The following is a 22,600-nucleotide window of genomic DNA, read 5'->3' on the forward strand; positions in this document are numbered from 1 at the left end:
ATGTTTGTGGAGCAATCAGGTACAGGACATGATATTGCCAAGGGGGATGTCTTTGTGTGCACACGCGATGTAAGGAGAGTGAGGAAATGAGGCGACAACTCAGTGTTGTTATGGGCCTATATGAGAGCTTGAAGGACAGGGTGGATGCCCTCGAAGGATCAAAATTGAGGTGCCCATCAAGCTCTCAGCTACCCACATCAATGCCAGAGCTTGCACTTGATCATCACGCAACACAGCGGAAACCTCCAAGGCAGAATGCGCTGGTCCCACAGTAACTAGTAGTTGTTGGTGACTCTATTGTCAAGGAAACAGTGAACATGCTATGTAAAAAGGATAGGTGGAACAGGACCAGGATATGTCTTCCAGGGGCAGACATACCCTGGTCTGCCCCTGGTTGATAATGTTGTAGAGCAGATATCATCTTTTAAGGGCACAAAGGGTTGGCACTAATGATATTAAGAGTAGAAGACCGGCAGAATTACTTAACAAGTACAGGTCACTGTTGAAGAAAAGCCGTGAATAAGGGTTTAATTTGAAAGTGTCTGCAATCATGCCCAGACATGATAAGAGGGAATATATGATGAGAGCCTTGTTGATCAATTCGGCCCTGGAAAGATTGTGCAAGGCTCAAGGGGTAGAATTTTTTTCAGCCTGGTCTGTACTTGTTAACAGGAGAGACTACTTCTACAGGGATAGGATACACTTAAATAGAAATGGTGCAAAAATATTTGCTGATGCTATCGAGGCAGTGTTAGGTGGGTCGGAAAACTGCTAGCTTGGGGGGGATACAAGGACTAATAGATTAACAGTAACCACTGGCAGAGGTGAAAGTGATTCTTGCACTGCTTCTATTGGAATGAGCAGCAGCCTGGAAAATAAGATGCAGAGACTGCGTGGAATCATTGTGGTATAAGTAAACACATGGGTTGTGTTAGGGTAGCTAAGAATAGGAACAGGTGAATGTATACTTGCATGTACACCAATGCTAGGAGTTTGGTAAATAAATTTGATGAATTTGAGGTATTGCTCAGAACATCAAAGGCAGATATTGTTGGGACATCAGAGACGTGGAACTGTATAGGGAAATAGAGTGGGGAAATCCTATAAATCAGAGAGTCTTATAATGGGGGATTTTAATTTCCCAAATATTGACTGGAATTTGTGGGTTGGTCACTCACACACTAGCAAGGCTTTTGTGGATTTATTGGATGATTGTTTTCTACATCAGCATGTTCGGGAGGAAACTAGAGGGAGTAATACTCTTGATCTGATTATCAGTTGTGATTCTTCATGCATTAAGAATCTACAGAAAATGGAACCACTAGGTGGCAGTGATCATAGTGTGCTGAAGTTGGATTTACTCAAAGAGGTAACTACCATCAGGGGTAAAGGGAAGGATTTTTTCTTTCTTAAAGGCGACTACGCTGGGACCAACTGATGATGTTACCAACAGCAAATTCAAAATGGGAGGCATTCAAAGAATTTATCTTGGAAGCTACTAGGCTTTACATACCAATTAAGAAATATTGTTCAAGGTTTGGGCCTAAATGGATGTCAGATGAACTAATGAGACATGTGTCAGAGAAGAAAAATGCATGGGATACATATAAATTAATGGGTGACATGGAAGCCTATGATAGATATAAGCTGGTCTGTAACCAAGTAACAAAGGAGATTAAGCAGGCAAAGGTAGATTATGAGAAATCCTTGGCAAAGGATGCAAAGAAAAACAACAAAAAGTTCTTTACCTATGTAAACTCTAGAAGAAAAGGGATCAATCAGATTGGTCCACTGGATATTGATGGTTCAACTGTTATTGATCCTGCTCAGGTGGCTAACAAACTAAATGAGTATTTTTCATCTACATTCACACATGGGTGGCAGTGCTCGTAGTGTGCTGAAGTTGGATTTACTCAAAGAGGTAACTACCATCAGAGGTAAAGGGAAGGATTTTTTCTTTCTTAAAGGCGACTACGCTGGGACCAACTGATGATGTTACCAACAGCAAATTCAAAATGGGAGGCATTCAAAGAATTTATCTTGGAAGCTACTAGGCTTTACATACCAACTAAGAAATATTGATCAAGGTTTAGGCCTAAATGGATGTCAGATGAACTAATGAGACATGTGGCAGAGAAGAAAAATGCATGGGATACATATAAATTAATGGGTGACATGGAAGCCTATGATAGATATAAGCTGGTCTGTAACCAAGTCACAAAGGAGATTAGGCAGGCAAAGGCAGATTATGAGAAATCCTTGGCAAAGGATGCAAATAAAAACAACAAAGAGTTCTTTACCTATGTAAACTCTAGAAGAAAAGGGATGAATCAGATTGGTCCACTGGATATTGATGGCTCAACTGTTGTTGATCCTGCTCAGGTGGCTAACAAACTAAATGAGTATTTTGCATCTACATTCATACGTGAGGAGTTATTCAGGGAGGGGAATGCCAGAGGTGAAGTAAACTCTGGCAGTGAGCTGGATGATTTTGTAATAACTGAGAGGAAAGTGGAGGAGAAATTGTTGAAGATAAACATAAAAAAAGGCACCCGTGGTGGATGGGATCTATCCAGTTATATTAAAGGAGGCAGCAAAGGAAGTAAGCAAACCCTTAGCCATAATTATGAGAGATTCTTTGGACTCAGGGGAGGACCAATGGACTGGAGATGTGCAAATGTGACCCCAATTCACAAAGGAGGATCAAAGGGCAACCAAGTCATTATAGACCTGTTAGTTTAACTTCTGTTCCAGGAAAATTAATGGAGGCACTGGTTAAAGAAACATTGCAGGATCGTCTAGACAAGACTTCAGTTATAGCTCGGACACAGCATGGTTTTGTTAAGTGAAAGTCTTGCCTGACCAGTTTGATTGAATATTATGATGTGGTCACAAAGGAACTGGATGCAAGCAATAACTTTGATATCATATATTTGGATCTTAGAAAGGCTTTTGATACTGTTGCACATGAAATACTGCTGCACAAAAAATGGAGCAGTGTGGCATTGGAGGCAAATTGCTGCTATGGATAAAGGGATGATTGAGTGGGAGAAGACAGAGAGTGGTAATCAATGGACACTGCTCATCGTGGACTAATATTATTAGTGGTGTTCCTGAGGGTTCAGTTTTGGGTTCAGTTTCTGTTTTCTGTATTTATAAATGATATTGACGATGGTATATCAAGCTTAATGTCCAAGTTTGCAGATGATATGAAGGTTGGCAGGGTTGTTAAGGACACTAATAACAGTACGCTGCTTCAACAGGATCTAGAAAAGTTGAGCAGATGGGCTGAGAGGTGGCAAATGAAGTTTAACCTTGATAAATGTAAAGTACTACATATGGGAAGCAGCAACCCCAGAGTAACGTATCAACTCTGTGGTACCACACTGACAGTGGTAGAGAATGAAAAGGACCTGGGGGGTAATTCTGCAGGCAGATATGAAGTTTTCTGAGCAGTGCAGACGGTCTGCAAGAGTAGCTCATGGTGTCTTGTCAATGATATACAGGAATTTTTCTAGCAGGGAAAAGTAGGTGATTATCCCCTTGTATAAGGCAATGGTTGGGCCACGCCTTGAGTACTGTATACAGGTCTGGAGGCCTCATGCTGTTGGAACGAGTACAGAGAAGGGCAACAAGATTAGTGAATGGAACAAAGGGTTGCTCTTACAAAGAAATTGTTAAATTTTGCAAATTACAGTCTGGAGATCTAGGCACCTGTGAGGTGATCTCATGGAAGTGTATAAAACCTTGAATGGTTTGAGTATGTTCAATGCTGATGGAATTCTTTCTCTTTCAATGGAATTCTTTGAGAGGGCATAAATTCAAATTGAGGAAAGATAGAGATGTAGGATAGATGTGCAGAAGTTTGCCTTTAGCCAACGGGTGGTTGGTTGATGGAATAGACTTCCATCCTTTGTTGTGGAAGTTGATAGCCTAAATAAATTTAAGGCTGAGCTGGACAGGTACTTGGAACGAATGGAGGGGTGAAATGGGATCGTGTTTTTTTTTTCTCCCTTTGGCTGATGCTGCATAATCTTCCTTTCTTGCGTCATATGCCTCTACTTATCCTAATGCTAAGCCTTGCTGGCATGCGAGTGACCAATCGACAAGTTCCAGTCAGTGTCTGGAAAGTTAAAATCCCCCTTTACAAGACAAGACATTTTGATTTACTGGCACACTATTTCTCTGTGCAATTGGTTGTTGTACTCATCAGAGTCATTAGGCCTATTAATACACTCATTTTCTCTTTCCCAGTGTTTATGTTACACCAAACTGAATCAACATTGCACTGTCCATCCATGTCAACTTTGTTAGATTTTGTGTTCGTTAACTAACAGCATAACCCCTCCTCCCTTCCTACCCTGTCCATACTTTCTGTACACATTGTACTCCCCAAATTATATCTCTGTGGCACCATGTCTCTGATATCCCAACAATATCTGCCTTTGATGCCTTGATCAGCACTTCGAATGAATCAAATTTATTTACTATACTTCTAGTATTGGTGTACATGCAAGTATACACGTGCCTGTTCTTACTATTAGTTACCTTAGTACAGCTCATGTATTTACCAGTTCCATCCAATTAGTACAGCTCATGTATTTACTTGTTCCATGTTGACTCCCAGCAGCTCCTGAAATCCCCTGCAGCTTGCTCTCTAGGCTGCTGCTGCTGCTCATTCCAGTAGAAGCATTGCAAGAATCACTTTTGCCTCTGCCTGCGGCTACTGTTGATCTTTTAGTCTGTGAATCCCCCCCAAAAAAAGCTAGCAGTTTTCTGACCTAACACTGCCTTGATAGCAACAGCAAATATTCTTGCACCCTTTCTATTTTAGTGTATCCCACCCCTGTAGAATCAGTCTCTCCTGTTAGCAAGCACAGACCACAATGAAAAAAATTGGAACTCATGAGCCTTGCACAATCTGTTCAGGGCTGAATTGATTGACAAGGCTCTCATAGTATACCCCCTCCTGTTGTGTCTGGATTTAGAATTGTAGACACTATCAAATTTAACCCTAACTCCCGACTTTTTTTCAACATTAAACTGTACTTGTTAAGTTTGTTATTTGATTTTTAGGATCATTAGCAACTAAGGCCATATTGCTCTAGTGATATGCGGTGGTCATTTCCTGACCTTTCCGCATCCTCCATATTTGGTGTCACTAGCTTGAACCCCAGTCTAATCAAGAAGTGTGTGCTACGCACTGCTGCTCCTGCCCACCTGGACTGGTTAAGTAGATCTGAAAATCTTTTGTTTTTACTTTTTATTTTATTTTTTTTTTTATAGTTGTTGCCGTATTGGCTTCTGTGTCCATATTGCACCTCCTAAAATTTTTGCATTTTTTCTGATACAAGCCCGAGGCGGGATTCGAACCCGCGACCTTTGGGTTGCCAGGCTGGCACTTTACCCACCTGGCTAGCCCATTCGGCTTCTCCAGATCTCTTACTCTTAAGGTCATTAATGCCAACGTGACACCAGTATCACCTTTTGTGCCCTTAAAAGATGATATCTGCTCTATAATATTATTAACTTTTGCCCCTGGCAGACACCCCGGTCCTGTTCCACCTATCCTTTTCCCCGTCTCCTTGACAATAGAGTCACCAACAATAACTAGCTCCTGTGGAACCAGTGCATTCTACCTCGGAGATTGCTGCTGTGTTGCCTGGTTGTACAGGAGTGAGCTCTGGCACTAAGTTGGGCAGCTGAAAGCTTGATGGCTCCTTATATTCATTTCTTTGAGGCATCTACCCTACACCTTAAACTCTCATAGACACCCATCAAAACGTTTTGTTGTTGAAGTATAATTTATTCACACACTGCACCTAGTATGCACAAATACATCATCCTTGGTTAGATCATGTCCTGTTCCAGATAGCCCGCAAAACATTTCACACTTCGTACATTTTTTTTTTGACTGTGATGCGTTGCAGAATCACCCCGAGCCATAGCACTCCTGTTGCTTTGCTGCTTTAGTCTGGGTTATGATTCCGTTTAAGTACAATTTTATTAACAATGAATTTTAATAAGATTAATAAATTTTACTCATTAATTGATAATGCTATATTAAGCTAGCAGATTTCTAAGACAGTGCTACGTATTACCTTATCTAGTTTTACATTAAACCTGACGCTATCACGTTCGGGAATATGTTATGCTATTCCTTATCGATCTAATATACTATAACAATGGTGGTAAGTTATGAACAGTAAAATCTACAGACTCTAAGTATTAACTTTCAAGATCGCTATCTGACTTCATATTAAACCAAGGAGCATGACTAGAACTATAAAGCTACTTCTAGAAAATAAATTGTGACAATTAAGTCCAGTATTCTCCCCAGGACGTATCGAATGAGTGCACCACTTGGCTAAAATTTAAGCGATTCTCACGGTACCGTATGGTACTGCTCAGTGATCTCGATCAGAATTAATTCGAACATACTATGCGATCAAGGTCAATGCGACAGAAGCATATAATGTTAAATTATGCAATTAATTTTTGCTCTGGAACACTTAAGTCACATTTGTAAATAACGGAAAATTTTATAATATTGCAAAGTATTACACTTTCCTACATGGCTACTTCATAATGCTACCTGGCTGGCAAAACTTTCTGGGGCGAACACTGAAGTCAATAAAAGGGCTAAAAATTTATAAAAAACTTAGCATTTGCCAGAGCTGCAAAATCTTGCCCAACACATGGATAATCTCCTACCTAATATGCTAATAATTGTATTAATAGTACTAATATAATTGTACTAATATCGTAGAAATATGTTTAGATATGAATATCATAGCCGTCTTTTTAAATTGTTTGGTTGGTACGTTGATTATTTCTCTTTCTCGTGTGGGAAGACAGCTTTTTTTGTTCAAAATGATTACATTATTAATAACGATAAAAAAAACTTTCTCTTTATGGTGTGTGATGGCCAAAGAACATGATAAATATTCACAGCTTTGTTGTTTCGGCAGCTACACATTTTCATCAATTTTTTGTCTCAGTATGCTGAACATTCTTGATCTCTTTAATTGGAGTTATTGAAATAGGGAGATAAAATTGATGTTTATTTCTACAATTCAACAAATAATTGTAGGTATAACATAACTGTAAGTGCTGCTTTTTGGGTAGGATCTAGATTTTAACATTACACAAATCTTTTTCAGTTCGGAATCTGACTGAAAAAGATTGTGTGGAGGCAGAAAAATAATGTATTTTCATCTTTCAAGACAATCTTTCATAGGATTCCACTCCCAATGTACTATCTTTAACACATTTGTTGCCACTTATAAACTTTCTTAACCTTTGTGCACTGAGTTCGTCATGGGCTTGAATCTCTTCTAGATTGGGTAGGGCACACCTTTTTTGGACTATTTTTCCATTGTCTCTGTCAAGTAACCTTTGCCTGTCAGTCTCTGCAAAGGTTACTTGACAAAATATTCAGTTTTTCATCTGATAATTAGGAAGAAATGGTTAAGTTTAAGTGATATTTTCTGAAGCTGATTAAAAAACTCCTTGATGTATAGATGCATCATGCAGACAGTGAATATGTTAAAAGTAATAGTACACTATTGATCAGATGTTAACATTTAAGTTTTGTAATATGTCAGTGAAAGTTGAGTTTGAGACCAAAGTCTAGTTACCCAAAAGTTGTCTTGATAAAAAACTTCTCATTTTTGAAGTTTGAAAGTTGACAGCTGTGAATGCTTGTGAGACATATTTATTCATAAAACACACACACACACACACACACACACACACACGCGCGCGCGCGCACACACACAAATTTTGTTTAAAACTGAGTGAAATAATAACACTAGCAAACATAAGTAGTGTGATATTATTCTGTTACATAAACAGAATATTCTATAATATAACAACCTTGCACATTGTTTAAATTAAGGAATATATGCTTTAACATATATAATCAAGTATGTGCACTGATTTATTATATAGAAATGATTTTCTTGTTTTATAATAGGATGTGTTTTCTTAAACTAATTTCTGTAGAAGAAAGAGATGGGATCGAGGAGACAAGGATACCCCTGGGGACCTAATTGTGCGCAAACTCACACTTGAACGGATAGAAGAATTAAAAAAATTTATTCAAGAACAGCAGCAAAAGCATAAGTGAGTGATTTTAAGTTTTAATTTCAAGTTTTCTTGTTAAATAATTGGCACTAGTATTAGAATTGCAAATTAGAATTTCCATTCTGCATAGTCGAGAATGCTTCATTAAAGAGAAAGTATCTTCTCATTTACCAAAAATGAAATGGAACAAGGAACCTAAGAGATGTTTCAAACTAACTGTGAAGTTTAAAGTAGATTTGAAAGTATAATTATCTGCAGTGTTCATGTGCAGCTGTAACAACAATTTTTTAATGTTTCTGAAATCTAAGATTATTACAGTCACTATCTGTCTATGTTTTTGTCTGTCATATCCTTATCTGGCAATATTTATGCCTAGTTTAACATAAAAGATCACCAAGTGAAATATTTAATGTATATTTATCACTGGATCAGTATTTGTCATGCCATCTCCCTTCTCAAATATATATATATATATATATAGTCTTACCTGAGTAATTTTGGAGATAATATATTTTCTTGGAATAATATATGAAAAGGTGTAACAGACTAGGCTACTTTGGCACTGTGGAGAATTTACTTTTTCTAAAAGCTTCTAAGGATCTCATTTATCGTAAGTTAACATGTACTGTGAATATATTGATGCCACGTTAGTAAAATACAAGTTCTTTGGCTATATTAACACGTTTACTGCTTGCTCGTGCAATTACGTGGCTTCTGATTTTTAATCCACTTGAAGGGGAAACTACTCTACTTTTAGAACTTTTTTTTCCAATTTGACAGAAGAAAAACTGGATATTTTTGTCAAGCAACCTTCACTGGAGGCTGATTAATTCAGTTATAGTGAGAAGCCCACAAAATATCTCTGCTGTTTTTCATTCCAGTTTTACTCAATCCTGTAGTTTTCAAGTAGTTTTCAATCCTGGGTCAAATGGTCATTGGAAAAGTTGGCAGTAAAAATATTAAGTAAAAGTGGAACTGAAATAGATAAACATTAGTTGATTTTACTGTTGTTATTTAACGAACCCTTTAAGTTAATTAAATTTTGCTGTTTTACTTGTTCAGTAAACAAGCTCCCGTCTTATGGTTTCCACCTATTTTTTGGAATTGGTATTCAGTTTTGTCTCTAACTGCTCGCTTTGAGTGATGGTAGATGGCACTCTGTTGTCTGGTTTCTGCATTGACTGCAAATCCTGAATTTTGCTGATGATAGCATACATCATCATACTTTGAGAAACCTCTGTTCGCACAGCTTTACCATTCCCAAATATCCACACTGATTCCTTAAGTGGCCAGTGGACAAAGAGAAAACTTAGTTAATTTCAATCTTTTTAAAACTCAGTCCTGTATTTTTTCTTTCAAAAAAAGGGCCCGCTGCTCCTATGCTCATCTTTGTGATACTCAGATTTCTAGACAAGATCACATATCTGTATTAGGGGCTACCTTGATTTCTAATATTTCTTGGCATAACCACATCACAAATATTACTTCCTCTGTATAAAAAATAAAAACTGGGTTTTCTTTTTTTTCTCTCTCAGCATCAAACACATCCTGTTGTAGAATATTGTTCTCATATTGTTGGGGTGGTGCCCTAAAAACCTCTTTTGGGCTTATTGACTCCATTAAAAGAGGACAGGCAGTTTAATTTCTGATCCATCTCTTATGAAGTCTCTCCACATTCTTGTAGATGTTCTTTTTCCATCCTGTGTCTTTTCTGTAGATACTTCCACAGACGTTATTGTTCTGTGGAAGTCCAAATATATTTTGCATCCAGACAGCATCCATTTGCCACTTCTGTTTTTTGGAAGTGTATGTAATTTTCAGACACACTTCCAAATTTCCTTCACAGGTGTTTCTGAAAATTAATTTACAGACAATTGGGTCCAATACCAAGATGTACACTGAGTGGACAGAAACCATGGGATATCTATCTAGTAACGGTTAGGCTCACCTTTCACCTGGATAAGGGCAGTCACATGGCGAGGTATTGAGTCCACTAGTTCACGAAGGCATTCCACAGGTACTTCCATCCATGCTTGCTGCACTGCTGTCCATAATTCTGTTGCATTCCTGGGTGGAGGATTCAAAGCTCAAACAGACTTTTCCACAGTATCCACAAGGTTCATGTCCGGTGAACGGGGAGGTTATCTGTGGAATGCTCTTTGAACTATGTTCTAGTCACCATGACTTTGTGGGGAGGCGCATTGTCCTGCTGGAAGAGGCCATTGCCCTGTGGGTGCACAATGACCATGAAGGGATGCAGATGGTCTGCGAGGATGGACACATAACCTGGATCATACAGAGATGCACCTAGACGTACCAAAAGTTCCAACATGCCAGTTGAAGACCCTTACTGATCGTCCACCTGCCTGAACAGTTTCTTGTTGCTATGATGGGTGCATAGCTTCGTGCAGTTTCTGCCAGATACACACCCTCTCATCCGCTCGAAATAACAGGAAACGGGACTCATCGGACTAGGAGACCCGTCTCCAATCATCCAAGGTCCAGTGCCAGTGTTTTTTCACTCAGTTGAGGCGTATAGTCCTGTGTCATGGTGTTAGCAATGGGTCACTGGTGGGTTGGTGGCTCCTATAACCTATTGCAGCTAATGATCGCCAGATGATCTTGGTGGAGACGTTTCTGGCACCTCCCTCGTTGAAGTCTGTGGTGATTTGTGCCACTGTCTCTCTGTGGTTGGCTGAAACAGTGCGATACAGATGTTGATGGCCATGTTCATCCACCACCTTTCTCTGCCCACAGCGCTGTCCACGATGAGATGTTATTCCGCAAACTGCGTATTCCTGATACACTCTTGATACTGTTGAATGGGGATAGTGCAATTTCTGTACCACCTCCACGATAGAGTGGCTCATGCATTGGGCACCCACTATCATCCCTCTTTCAAAGTCGGTTAACTCATGATGTTTATCCATACTGACATCGAATTACCATCTACGTGAATGCAGTGATGCAGTGGGTTCGTCCACTAGCAAGTAGAGTGGCAGCGTTGCATTTGCCCAGGAACCAGGTATTCCGTGAATTCTGCCCATTCGCCGTATATTCTCTCTTCTCAGCCTTCAATTCATGAAGAGTACTACTCAGTACTATAGGTTTTAATATATATATATATATATATTTTTTAATGAAAATCCCAAAACATGAGCGATATTAGAACCTATATTACTTAATATTGTGCACGGGTTGAAGGTTTAGAAGATGAAAGAAGATACTTGTTGACATTAGACTTGAATTTCTGTACATTCTAATGTTCAGGAAATAAGTATAAAGGAAGATTTGTTCCAAAAATCAGAATAAATGAATAAATAAATGAGAAAGAAGAAAAGTTGGTTCTGTGAGTTTGAAGTTGGGCAGTAAAAGGATGTTAACTGGTTGCGGCATGTGTTCGGATTGGTTTGGAGAGGCCTGGAATTAGAGAAGCCAATTCAGAACAGTGACCATGGAAGTATCGATAGATAAGGCATGCGTCAGAAACAAAATGTCTAACATGACAAATAGTAGTAACACCTTTTAGAGATGAGTCATTAATTAACCTAACTATCCTCTTTTGAATGGAATCTAGGAGTCGGAGAGAAGTTTTGTGGTCAATGCCCCATATATGGGAACAATATGCCATGGCGGTAGGGCGTATTTGCAATTTGTACAGAGTGAACAGCTGTTTGGAAGAAAAGTAGCGACGAGAGCGAAAGAGAAAACTCAGTTTTTTTTATATGCAGAGGAAGCAATATTTGTAATGTAATTATGCTAAGAGAGATTAGAAGTCAGGGTAATCTCCAGTAGAGATAAATGATCCTGCCTAGAAATCAGAGTGTCATCGAAGATAATCATAGGAATAGAAGATTCCTTTTTTGAGACAAATAAGACAGATTTGAGTTTTAGGAGGACTAAAATCAACTAAGCTAGCCTAGTTGATTTTTTTGCCTCACTGAAGAATTACCTGGCGATCAGCATTTAAGGTATTGGTAGTGGATATTCAAGAAGTGTAAGCCCTTTGTGCAAGGCAAGCTTTCTCAAACTGGAAGGTGGAATGCAATGTGCTATCATCAGCAAAACTATGGATAGGATTTCCAGTCAATAGAAGAAGGTCATTAATATGCAAAAGGAAAAGAGTAGGAGAAAGGACTGAACTTTGGGGAACACAGCATGGAAAAGTTAAACGACAGAGAGTCATCTACTATCACCTACAGTGAGTAGTCAGAAAACTGAATACCCAATTACAAAAAACAGTTGGCAAACCATAAGGTGGAAGCTTATTTAGAAGACCTTTATGCCAAATATGATCAAAAGCCTTTGAAATGTCATGAGCAAATGCTTGAGTTTCACCAAATATTTCCATTGAATTTGTCCATAGATGGGAAACATAAGCCAGAATATCACCAGTGGATTGACACTGATGGAATCCATACTGGCAATTGTTGATGAGATGGAAGGTTTCTAGATAGTTTAAGAGTTGGTGGTTATTTGATTTCTCCATTGCTATTAGAAGAGTAGAAGTAAGTGCAATGGGATGATACAGTTAAAGCTCTATATTACAACCTCCAAGGGGAGTGAGAAAAATGATTGTTGTATTGTAAGTAGGGCTGGCACTAATGTTTGTGGTGCTTGAGGCAAAACCTCATAATGGCATCTAATTCATATGGTACCACTTGCCACAGATGCTGTCTGTGGCAAGTAGTTCACTTGCACACCCCTAGCACCGTCCTTGTTTGGAAGGATGTTATATGAATTGTTCATAAAATCAGCAACGAAACGAGAAAAAGCTTGAACATTTAATATAATTCTACTAATATAATATAGTATAATCTTATTTATAATATGTATTAAACAAGAAAATTATGATTGGAAATTTTGCATTGATAGAGTGCATTGCATTGTAGAGTGCATTGCATTGTAGAGTGCAGTAAAGTTACAATTAACTTGCAAATTTCACTTCATAGGCTGCATCACCTCACCTGAGAGGGCATAAATTCCACATCACCTGAGAGGGTATAAATTCAAATTGAGGAAAGACAGATGTAGGATAGACGTGCGGAAATTTGCCTTTAGCCAGCGGGTGGTTGGTTGGTGGAACAGACTTCCATCCCTTGTAGTGGAGGTTGATAGCCTAAATAAGTTTAAGGCTCAGCTGGACAGGTATTTTGAACGAACAGAGGGGTGAAGTGGAAGTGGGTTTTTTTTTTTTTTTTGGCTGATGTTGCATAAGCTTGCTTTCTTGCATCAAATGCTTCTACTAATGCTAATGCTACATACCTATCAAGACCTAACAAGAGAATTGTTTCACACTTTAAAATAAGCTCAAACATGCTGTTTCAATGGTTGAGCATATTTTAAAAATAGAATTATGAAAGTGCTCGATAGCAGTTATTAAACTTTTGCAGTTAGGCAGTGCTTGAAAAATCAACATACAAGTTCTAATCCTTGATGAGCATCTTTCACTGAAATTTCTTGTTCAACAAGAGTAGATTCCTCATCTTCATCACTACAAATTTCAGAAGATTCCATTACGTCTGCAGTGAGTTCCTCTTCATTCTTGCATATCCTAAAACATTCAATGTCTGCATCCACTTCTGCATAATCTTTCCCATTGATTAAAAGAGGACTCTTCTGTGTGGCAGACATGTTTTCTGCTAGGAGAATGGCAGTCCATTGTTTGGTCTTTTTTCCGCCACTACATTTCTCACCTTTAATCCAATTTAAAAAAAAAAAGAGTTGAATTTAATCAGCATTGAAGATGTCAATTGTGGTCATATATCAGTAAAACATTTTTTAAATGATTTTCTTTCCATTCCTTTTTAGCATCAATATCCACAGCTGCACTTTTGTCACACACTTTTTTGAAAGACAGGCCATGATGAGTTTTAAATTTCTGGAACCAACCATCTGAACTTTTTGATTCTTCAATATATATGTTCAATGCACAAATGATTTTGCCTTAGCTTTTAAAAGATTACCATCTGCGGGAATTTTTTTTTTTTGCATGCATCATCATTAGCCATTCCAAAAGTACCTTTTCAAGATCCTGATACTTTGCCTTTCATGCTCAAAACCTATCCAGTGCAGCAGATTTCTCTAAACTTTCAATCTTTTTTCAATCCTTCAGAATAGTGAACAGAGTACTCTTAGGAATGCTGAACTGTTTGGCGATGTCAGTCTTAGAATGCATACCATAATCTATATCTTGCAGAATCCTAATTTTATCTGCGCAGATTGGCAAAGCTATCCACTTTCTTGGAGCCATACCAATAAACATACACTCTAACTAATGAAATGAACTTCTAGCTGATGTTCGTTTCATTAATGCACTGCAAGGAAAGAGCGTGGGAAATCTTAAGTGATTTCTCACGGTCAGACTGCAAGCTTGTCAATTACTTCAATATATTTGAAGCATTCTGTCAGTTTTAAATGCAAAAGTAAAATTCAGATTAAGAGGTAGAGATTTATGGTCGTTATAGAGAATTTCCTTTGTTGTTATACTGAATGTAAAATAGCATTAGGTTAATGAAAAATTGGCTGGGATCAACCACATAGGACGTTATAATGTGTTGGGATGTTAAAAAGAGGGACACTATAAAGAGCTTAGACTGTAATTTAAATGGAGAGATTTGTCACCTTTTTTAGTTACTGGCTGAATATGTGCAAATTTTCAAGAAAAAGGGAAAACATCTTTGGAAACATCTAAGAAAGTGAAAAAAGGTGATGCAAAACAGAAGTAAGTTCAGGAGCATGGGTTTTGAAAACAAGTGGAGAAATATCAGGATCTGGAGCTTTCTTAGCATCAAGATTGTTCAATATCCTTTTGACATCAGGCCACAGAATATTGAATGGAGTGTTTTGGAAATGGTAGGAGGTAGTTTACCAAGATGATCAATACGTGAGTTAGAAGAAAAGTAGAATGATAACAGGTCAGCTTTATCTTTGGCTGAAGTGGCAATAGAAATATCTGGTTTTGACAAAGGTGGGAATAGAGATGATGGGCAAAAGTCATGGCCAATAGCTTGATGAGAGATGAATGCTCGACTACCATTTGGACAAGAAACAAGTTTTCTACTCTTAGTGTTTTTGAAATCTAGTTTGGGCTTATGATAATGACTGCTTTACAATTGTTGCGAGCTTTGGTGTAGGCAGAAAATGATCCTGGAGAATCGGATTCAAGCCAATTGCGATATGCAACATTTTATCGTGAACAGCCTTTTGTGTTTGTAAATTTCATTAAAAAAAAACTAATTACTGATGGTAGCCATCAACTGAACTTTACAGTTAACATTTGCTTCTTACAGTACAAATAGTTTTAGCAGTGTCATTAAATCTTCTGTTTATGTTGTCCTGGTTTATTATAGCTTTGGTCATTTTTGCCCCATTAAAACCTTAACCCAACCCAGTTTGGTTCCATCCTACCCCACCCCCTTATTTGCAAATGTTGAGTTCATAAGGTACATATATTTCTAAAGTCAGTCCATGTCAATTTTAAATAGATCAGCTTCCCAGTGATATCAGAACAACAACGATGGGAATTTTAAGCAAATGCTATGAAATAGATTGAAAATCTGATACCTAACTTCTGTTTGTGTATAATCTATGGTTTCATAACAACCGTATTTTGCTACTTATGAATCCTCTGAGTAGTTTTGATTTGAAGTTTCTTAGCACATTATAGAACATCAAAATTACTTTATCATTTAACACACATACACGCACATACGCACGTCGAAAATTCATAAAAACTTCATGGAGACTCCATTTTATTTAGCTTGATTTTATTCTAGTTTTTCCTATACCAAAAGGGCCCACAATAGGAACCTAAGTCAAAATAACTAGCTCTGATAACTTCACTTCTTTCTCCCTTTGTCTTGTCTTTATTTTCTTAAGAAAGAAAAGGTATTTTTATAGAAATCGTCCCTCTTTTGCCGACACTGGAATCCAGTGTCGGTAGAATCCAGTGTGCAAAAAGCTTAGTGTGTCCAAACAAACATGTTTTTTTTTTTAATAAAGTGTGTATATGTGTTATTAAAATTACTTACAGAAACCACATTAAATAAAATAAAAGATCTTTTTTGTCATATACTTGTACAATACAAAAATTTCAAAATAATAATCAGGTAGTTCTCGACTTTACGAGTTAATTTGTTCCGAGCGCACGCTCGTAAAGCGAAAACTTGTGAAGCGGGAATTTATTTCCCATAGACATAATGTTAAAATTGGGGTTACGTTATCAACAATGAAATTAGTTAGGTGATTAGTGTGTTTAAACAATGATTAATTTATCCAAAGAAATGAAAATGTAAGCTTGTAAAATCAAGCAAATTAGCATTAGTAGAGGCATGTGATGCAAGAAAGCAAGCTTATTCAGCATCAGCCAAAAAAAAAAAAAAAACACACCACTCCCATTTCACCACTCCGTTCGTTCGAAATACCTGTCCAGTTGAGCCTTAAATTTGTTTAGGCTATCAACTTCAACAACAAGTGATGGAAGTCGGTTCCACCAACCAACCACTCGCTGGCCAAAGGCAAATTTCCGTACATCTATCCGACATCCGTCCTTCCTCAATTTGAATTTATGCCCTCTGAGGTGATTATTCTGAGCAAGATGAAGAATCCCATTGGTATTGAGCATGCTCAAACCATTCAAAGCCCTATACACAGATCACCTCGCCGGTGCCTAGTCTCCAGACTCTGTAATTTGCAAAACTTAAGCCTTTCTTCATAAGAGCAACCCTTTGTTCCATTCACTAATCTTGTTGCCCTTCTCTGTACCCGTTCCAGCAGCTCTATATCCTTCTTGAAATGAGGCCTCCAGACCTGTATACAGTACTCAAGATGTGGCCTAACCATTGCCTTATACAAGGGAATAATCACCTCCTTATCCCTGCTAGAAAAATTCCTGTATATCATTGACAAGACACCATGAGCTACTCTTGCAGCTCATCTGCACTGCTCAGAGAACTTCATATCTGCCTGCACAATTACCCCCAGGTCCTTTTCATTCTCCACCACTGTCAGTGTAGTACTGCAGAGTTGATATGTTGCTCTGTGGTTACTGTTTCCCATATGTAGTACTTTACATTTGTCAATGTTAAACTTCATTTGCCACCTCTCAGCCCATCTGTTCAACCTTTCCAGATCCTGTTGCAGCAGCATAACGTCAGTAGTGTAATTAACATCCCTGCCAACCTTTGTATCATCTGCAAACTTGGACATTAAACTTGATATACCATCATCAATATCATTCATAAACACCGAAAACAACAACGGACCCAACACTGAACCCTGAGGAACTCATAACATTAGTCCACGTTGAGCAGTGTCCATTGATTACCACTCTCTGTCTTCTGCCACTCAACCATCCCCTTATCCATAGCAGCAATTTGCCTCCAATGCCACACTGCTCCAATTTGTGCAGCAGTCTTCCATGTGCAACAGTATCAAAAGCCTTTCTAAGATCCAAATATATAATATCAAAGTTATTCCCTGCATCCAGTTCTTTTGTGACTACATCATAGTATCCTATCAAATTGGTCAGGCAAGACCTGCCCTTAACAAAACCATGCTGCGTCTGAGCTATAACTGAATTCTTGTCTAGATGATCCTGCAGTGCTTCTTTAACCAGTGCCTCCATTAATTTACCTGGAACAGAAGTTAAACGAACAGGTCTATAATTACTTGTGTCAGCTTTTGATCCTCCTTTGTGAATTGGGGTTACATTTGCACATCTCCAGTCTATGGGTACCTCCCCTGAGTCCAAAGAAGCTCTCATAATTATGGCTAGGGGTTTGGTTACTTCCTTTGCTGCCTCCTTTAATATAACTGGATAGATCCCATCCACCCCAGGTGCCTTTTTTATGTTTATCCTCACAATCTCTCCTCCACTTTCCTCTCAGTTATTACAAAATCATCTAGCTCACTGCCAATGTTTACTTTACCTACGTCATTCTCCTTCCTGAATAACTCCTCATGCGTGAATGTAGATGCAAAATACTCGTTTAGATTGTTAGCCACCTGAGCAGGATCCTCAACTGTTCAAATTATAACAATAGAGAAATTATTTATGACTTGCAAATGTTAAAGAATGTTTATTCTTCATCATCATCGACTAAATGCACACTCGTTGATCACTCATTATTGGCTCGGCACTCGTTGGTTTGTTGCACAAGGAGTTGCCTTCTTCAGAAATGCTTCAAGAGGCATTTATTTCCAAGTTAGATAATCTTCTGTTTTCTTTATAAATTTCAATAGCATGCATTAGCATTTTTTAACGGAATGCACAAATTGCAACTAACATGATTTGCGAGGAGTAACAAGTTTACGAAGCAAAAAAAAAAAAAAAAAAAAAAAGGAATGAAGAGAAGATTCTGAAAATTTATTTATGTTTTTTATACGATTGAAAATTTCAGTAAAGGGCAAACATATTTCACCATAATAACGTTAAAACCCACACAATTCCAGCTATCGGTATTTTCAAAAATGCAATAACATTGAGTTTACTACCTGTTTATAATTGCTTGCAGTAATAGAAAAGCCCGATAAACCGGAAAGTGCAAATTGTTTTTATTGTTTTATGGTTGTGACTTCCAGAAATGTGCTTCAGAAAAAAATATCACAAAGCTGTTCAAAATTGGTTCAAAAAAAGAGAGTTATATAGCGAAAATTTGAACTTCTGAGGTCGTGGAATGAATTACCAAAAAACAATGTGTTATTGGGTTCACATTACGATATTTTCGCGATATGATGGTAATGGATTAATATCGTAATGCACGGTACACTGTATTGTATAACTATGTGTGTGTGTGTGGTTTGAAATCCAATGTTTATGAATGTTTAGCATTCATTTTTTTGAAATTAATGTTCATATTTTCGATTTTGTTGATACTTGATACTTTGAAAAAAAAAAAAAAAACACTCGTAAACCCAGGAACTCGTAAAGCGAAAACTCATAAAGTGAGAACTGCCTGTATATTAACCAGTGATGCATCTAAGAGTAAAGTTAAAGTTATAGCATAAGCTTCTATGAGATTAGATTAATTAACTTTAAATTGTTTATGCTAACTTTATATAGCATTTCTTAACAATCATATTTAAACTTTTCAAACAGTTTAACAGAAATTCCTTTAAAAGAGTTTTTTTTTCCCTTTTTCTTTTTCGCTGCTGCTACTTCTATTTAAAATGCTTCAACTTTAGACCCCAATTTCCTAATCATAAGATGAACATAACAATTTGTCCTGCCTTCTTTCTCTTTCATTTATATGTATTCCAACTATAGAGAGAGAGAGAGAGAGAAAGAGTCTGAGAAAGTACAATTTATTAGAAATTATTATTCCAAATTTCAGCAGATGTTGGAAAGAATAAACTTTTGTTCAAAAGATCTCACAGACCATTTACTCTTTAGAACATTTGTTCAAATGGGTCTCAAGGACCATATACTCTTTAGAACATTTGTCTTAATTCCAAAGTCAAATGCATTTTTATTTCAGATCGTTATTATCTCTTTCCTACATATAATTTCTCTTACACCTCTTCAGTCTTTGCATCGCCTTCTATTACATATGTTATCATATGTACAATATTTCACATCAACAGTGTTGGTAATTAAACAGGTTTTTTGTTACTTTCTTTATTTGTCATATGTTATCTTATATCCTTGTGTAAATTGGAGGATTTTTCCCCGATAGGGAATCCTGTTATATTTGAGGCGGAATAACCTGCTGAAGTTATTTATAAGCTGCGACAAAAGAGAAATTCATCAAAGATTCTTGCTGATTTAAATGAAAAGCATTTAAGGAAGTTGATGCAAGTTTCTAAATGAGAGAAGTACTTTTAACTAATGAGGAAGTGCCTCTTATGTGACATTTTCAGGAACATGTATACTTTAATTTATTTTTTTTCTTTTTAAACGTTGTTTGTTGTTTATTGATTTAAAGTGACATTTCAAAACAAGAAACAGGGTTTTAGTTTGGTTTGTATTATGAGAGAACTTGGCTATAGATGATATACCTTGAGGGGGGGGGAATGTGTTTTTTTAAATGAACTTTCAACCTTGCTCTCATTGATATTACTAAATTTTTCATGTTAGCCTTTGCTTCAGGATTTGTAGCTGAATCATTCTTGAGAATTTCCAGAAGTGGTATGTTATTTTTTATTTCTCTGTATTCATGTGAAAAGATCTGAGACCAGGTCTTTGGGTTATTTTGAGTTCAACTTCATACAAGTATGGTTCTCCAAGCAATTGTAACACAAGAGGTTATATATGAAACAGACACATGCTCATTTACCCACTCACTCACACTCGCAATGTAATACCACTACATGGAAAGAATAAAGCGATATGGGGGAATAATCTTTTTTGTCAGGTTTAAAAATAAATACATTTTTGGTTTACAGCTAATAAAACGTTTTGCATTGAAATAATGAGTATTTTGTGTTTAAGAGCACAAAATTTTTGAGTTCTGTCGTCACATTTAAATTTTTTAAAAATTTTATTATTATTATTAAATTTTAATTAATATTAAACTAGTAGATTTACATTTAATGTGAACTGGGATCCTCAGAACACTGATCAGTATATTCCAAGAATAATTCTAAAGTGAAAATATGTGTACATGAGTAAAAATCTGTAAAAGATAACATATTTGCCTTATGTACTGTTTGTAGATGTGAATTTTCAATTTCAAGTGGTGGTGAACTCACTACATAAGTTTGCCACCACTTGAATTTGAAAACTTGCAGCATAGAATGAAATGCAAATTTGATATAGCATTTCATAATAGCTATGATGTTGCCATAGCCAAATGTTTATTCACATTGCTTTTCATAAAACAATCTTCCTCAGAGCTGTGCTAATCATGCAGAAGTGTTGTTTAGAAATGTTTCCTGATAGTGAAATAACAAAAAAAAAAAAAAAAAGGCTGTGGAAGAACAAAAATAGGAGGCATCAAAGTGATTCCATTCTATATCCTGTAGTAATGGAGTAACAATAAGGGAGCAATTAGCCCAGTGGGTACGGCACCAGACCACCTGTGGCTTGGATCTGAGTTGGGTAAGACTACCCAGCTAAACCAACTGGAAGTGCTTCCTGCGCTAGTGATCACCCAGAAAGGAAGAAGAAGCCAACGCACGGAGCATCGAATTGAATACATTCAGCCACACACACAGGCACACAGCGGAGCAGTTCACCGATGATAAGGACACTGACACAGTTCCAGAGTCTCAAGGAATCACTTATTTGAAGGCTAAGGACAAAGTCACCACAAACCTGGTGAAGTACAGCCAAATCACCTGGCTCCCAATAATGTACAAGATCCTAACCAGCTGCATAACCAAGAAGATATAAGACAACTGGAGAGCCAGAAATTCATGGATGAGCAGCAGAGGGGATGTAAGCAGATAGGCAAAAGATGCAAGGAACAATTTACCATTGATGTTGCAGTTATGGAGCAAGCCTACAAGAAACACTGCAATTTGTGCATGGCTTACATTGACTATTGGAATTCCTTTGACTCATTGTCCCTTAGCTGGCTGATAGAGATGCTGAAGATCTACAAAGTCGACCTGACACTGACACACTCCCTAGAAGCAACTGTAATGAAATGGAGGGCCATCACCAAAGTTGAGAACATACCGATTGACATCAAAAGAGTAATCTTCCAGGAAGATACCCTGGAAGATTCCTCTTCCACTGAACCCACTGTGGTTCTATCTAGCACTTAACCCACTGTTCACCTTGCTCAACAACAGAATCTGTACACCTCTCTAGTCTGATGTACATGGATTATTCAAACTTTATGCACAACTGAGAATCAACTCCAACAGCTACTCCGGATTGCTGAAACTACCAGTGAAATACTGGTGAAGAGATTGAAGCCATGACATAGGGAGAGACCCACAGATATCTGGGCTAGAACACAAGAAGATCAAAGCCTGCCTGACTGACAAATACCTCCAGAGCCTGAGAAGTCTGCCTAAAAACAAAGCTGAATGGCAGGAACATGGTGTCAGAGCCATAAACAGCTATGCAGTCCTAATATGTAATCCTTCAAGAACAGAGAATGAACTAACACTGAGCTGGGGGAGATCATAAGAAAGACAAGGATAATAATCATTGAGAGCCGTTGGTCATGGAGAGACTGACCATAGCCTAGAAAGGAGGAGGAGGGAGGGAGGTTGACTGACCTTATTGAATCATTGAACAAGAGAAGGTGATTAATGAACTTGTGGGATTACTTCCAGGAAAACCACCAATTTACCAAACCTAAGAAAGATAGACAAATGGCACACAACACTCAACCTTAACAAGGAGGACCCCACTCACACAGACAGAAGAAACAAAAGGAGAAAACTGGGCAAAGAAAATACTTCATGGCGGACACTACAATGACCTCCATCAAGACTAAATAGATGAGATGACTTCCAGTGCGTGGCTCATGAAAGGAGGGGCTTCCCCCAAGACTGAAGGATTTATGCTCGCCATCCAAGACTGAAGGATTTATGCCCGTCATCCAAGACCAGA

The 22,600-nt window shown here is 37.7% G+C and overlaps 1 protein-coding gene across 1 annotated transcript in view; it reads left to right on the forward strand.

The window, feature by feature from the left end:
• LOC150078371 (uncharacterized) overlaps window positions 1-22,600 on the forward strand; it is a 313,332-nt gene that overhangs the window by 94,131 nt on the left and 196,601 nt on the right. The window contains exon 5 of the mRNA XM_090384546.1: window positions 8,008-8,127. Within this exon, the coding sequence (XP_090240672.1) occupies window positions 8,008-8,127 (120 nt within the window). The remainder of the gene's footprint in view (window positions 1-8,007; window positions 8,128-22,600) is intronic.

This window comes from Mastigoproctus giganteus, chromosome 11 (assembly GCF_048544385.1).
Source record: "Mastigoproctus giganteus isolate SK-2022 chromosome 11, ASM4854438v1, whole genome shotgun sequence".
NCBI classification, from domain to species: domain Eukaryota; kingdom Metazoa; phylum Arthropoda; class Arachnida; order Uropygi; family Thelyphonidae; genus Mastigoproctus; species Mastigoproctus giganteus.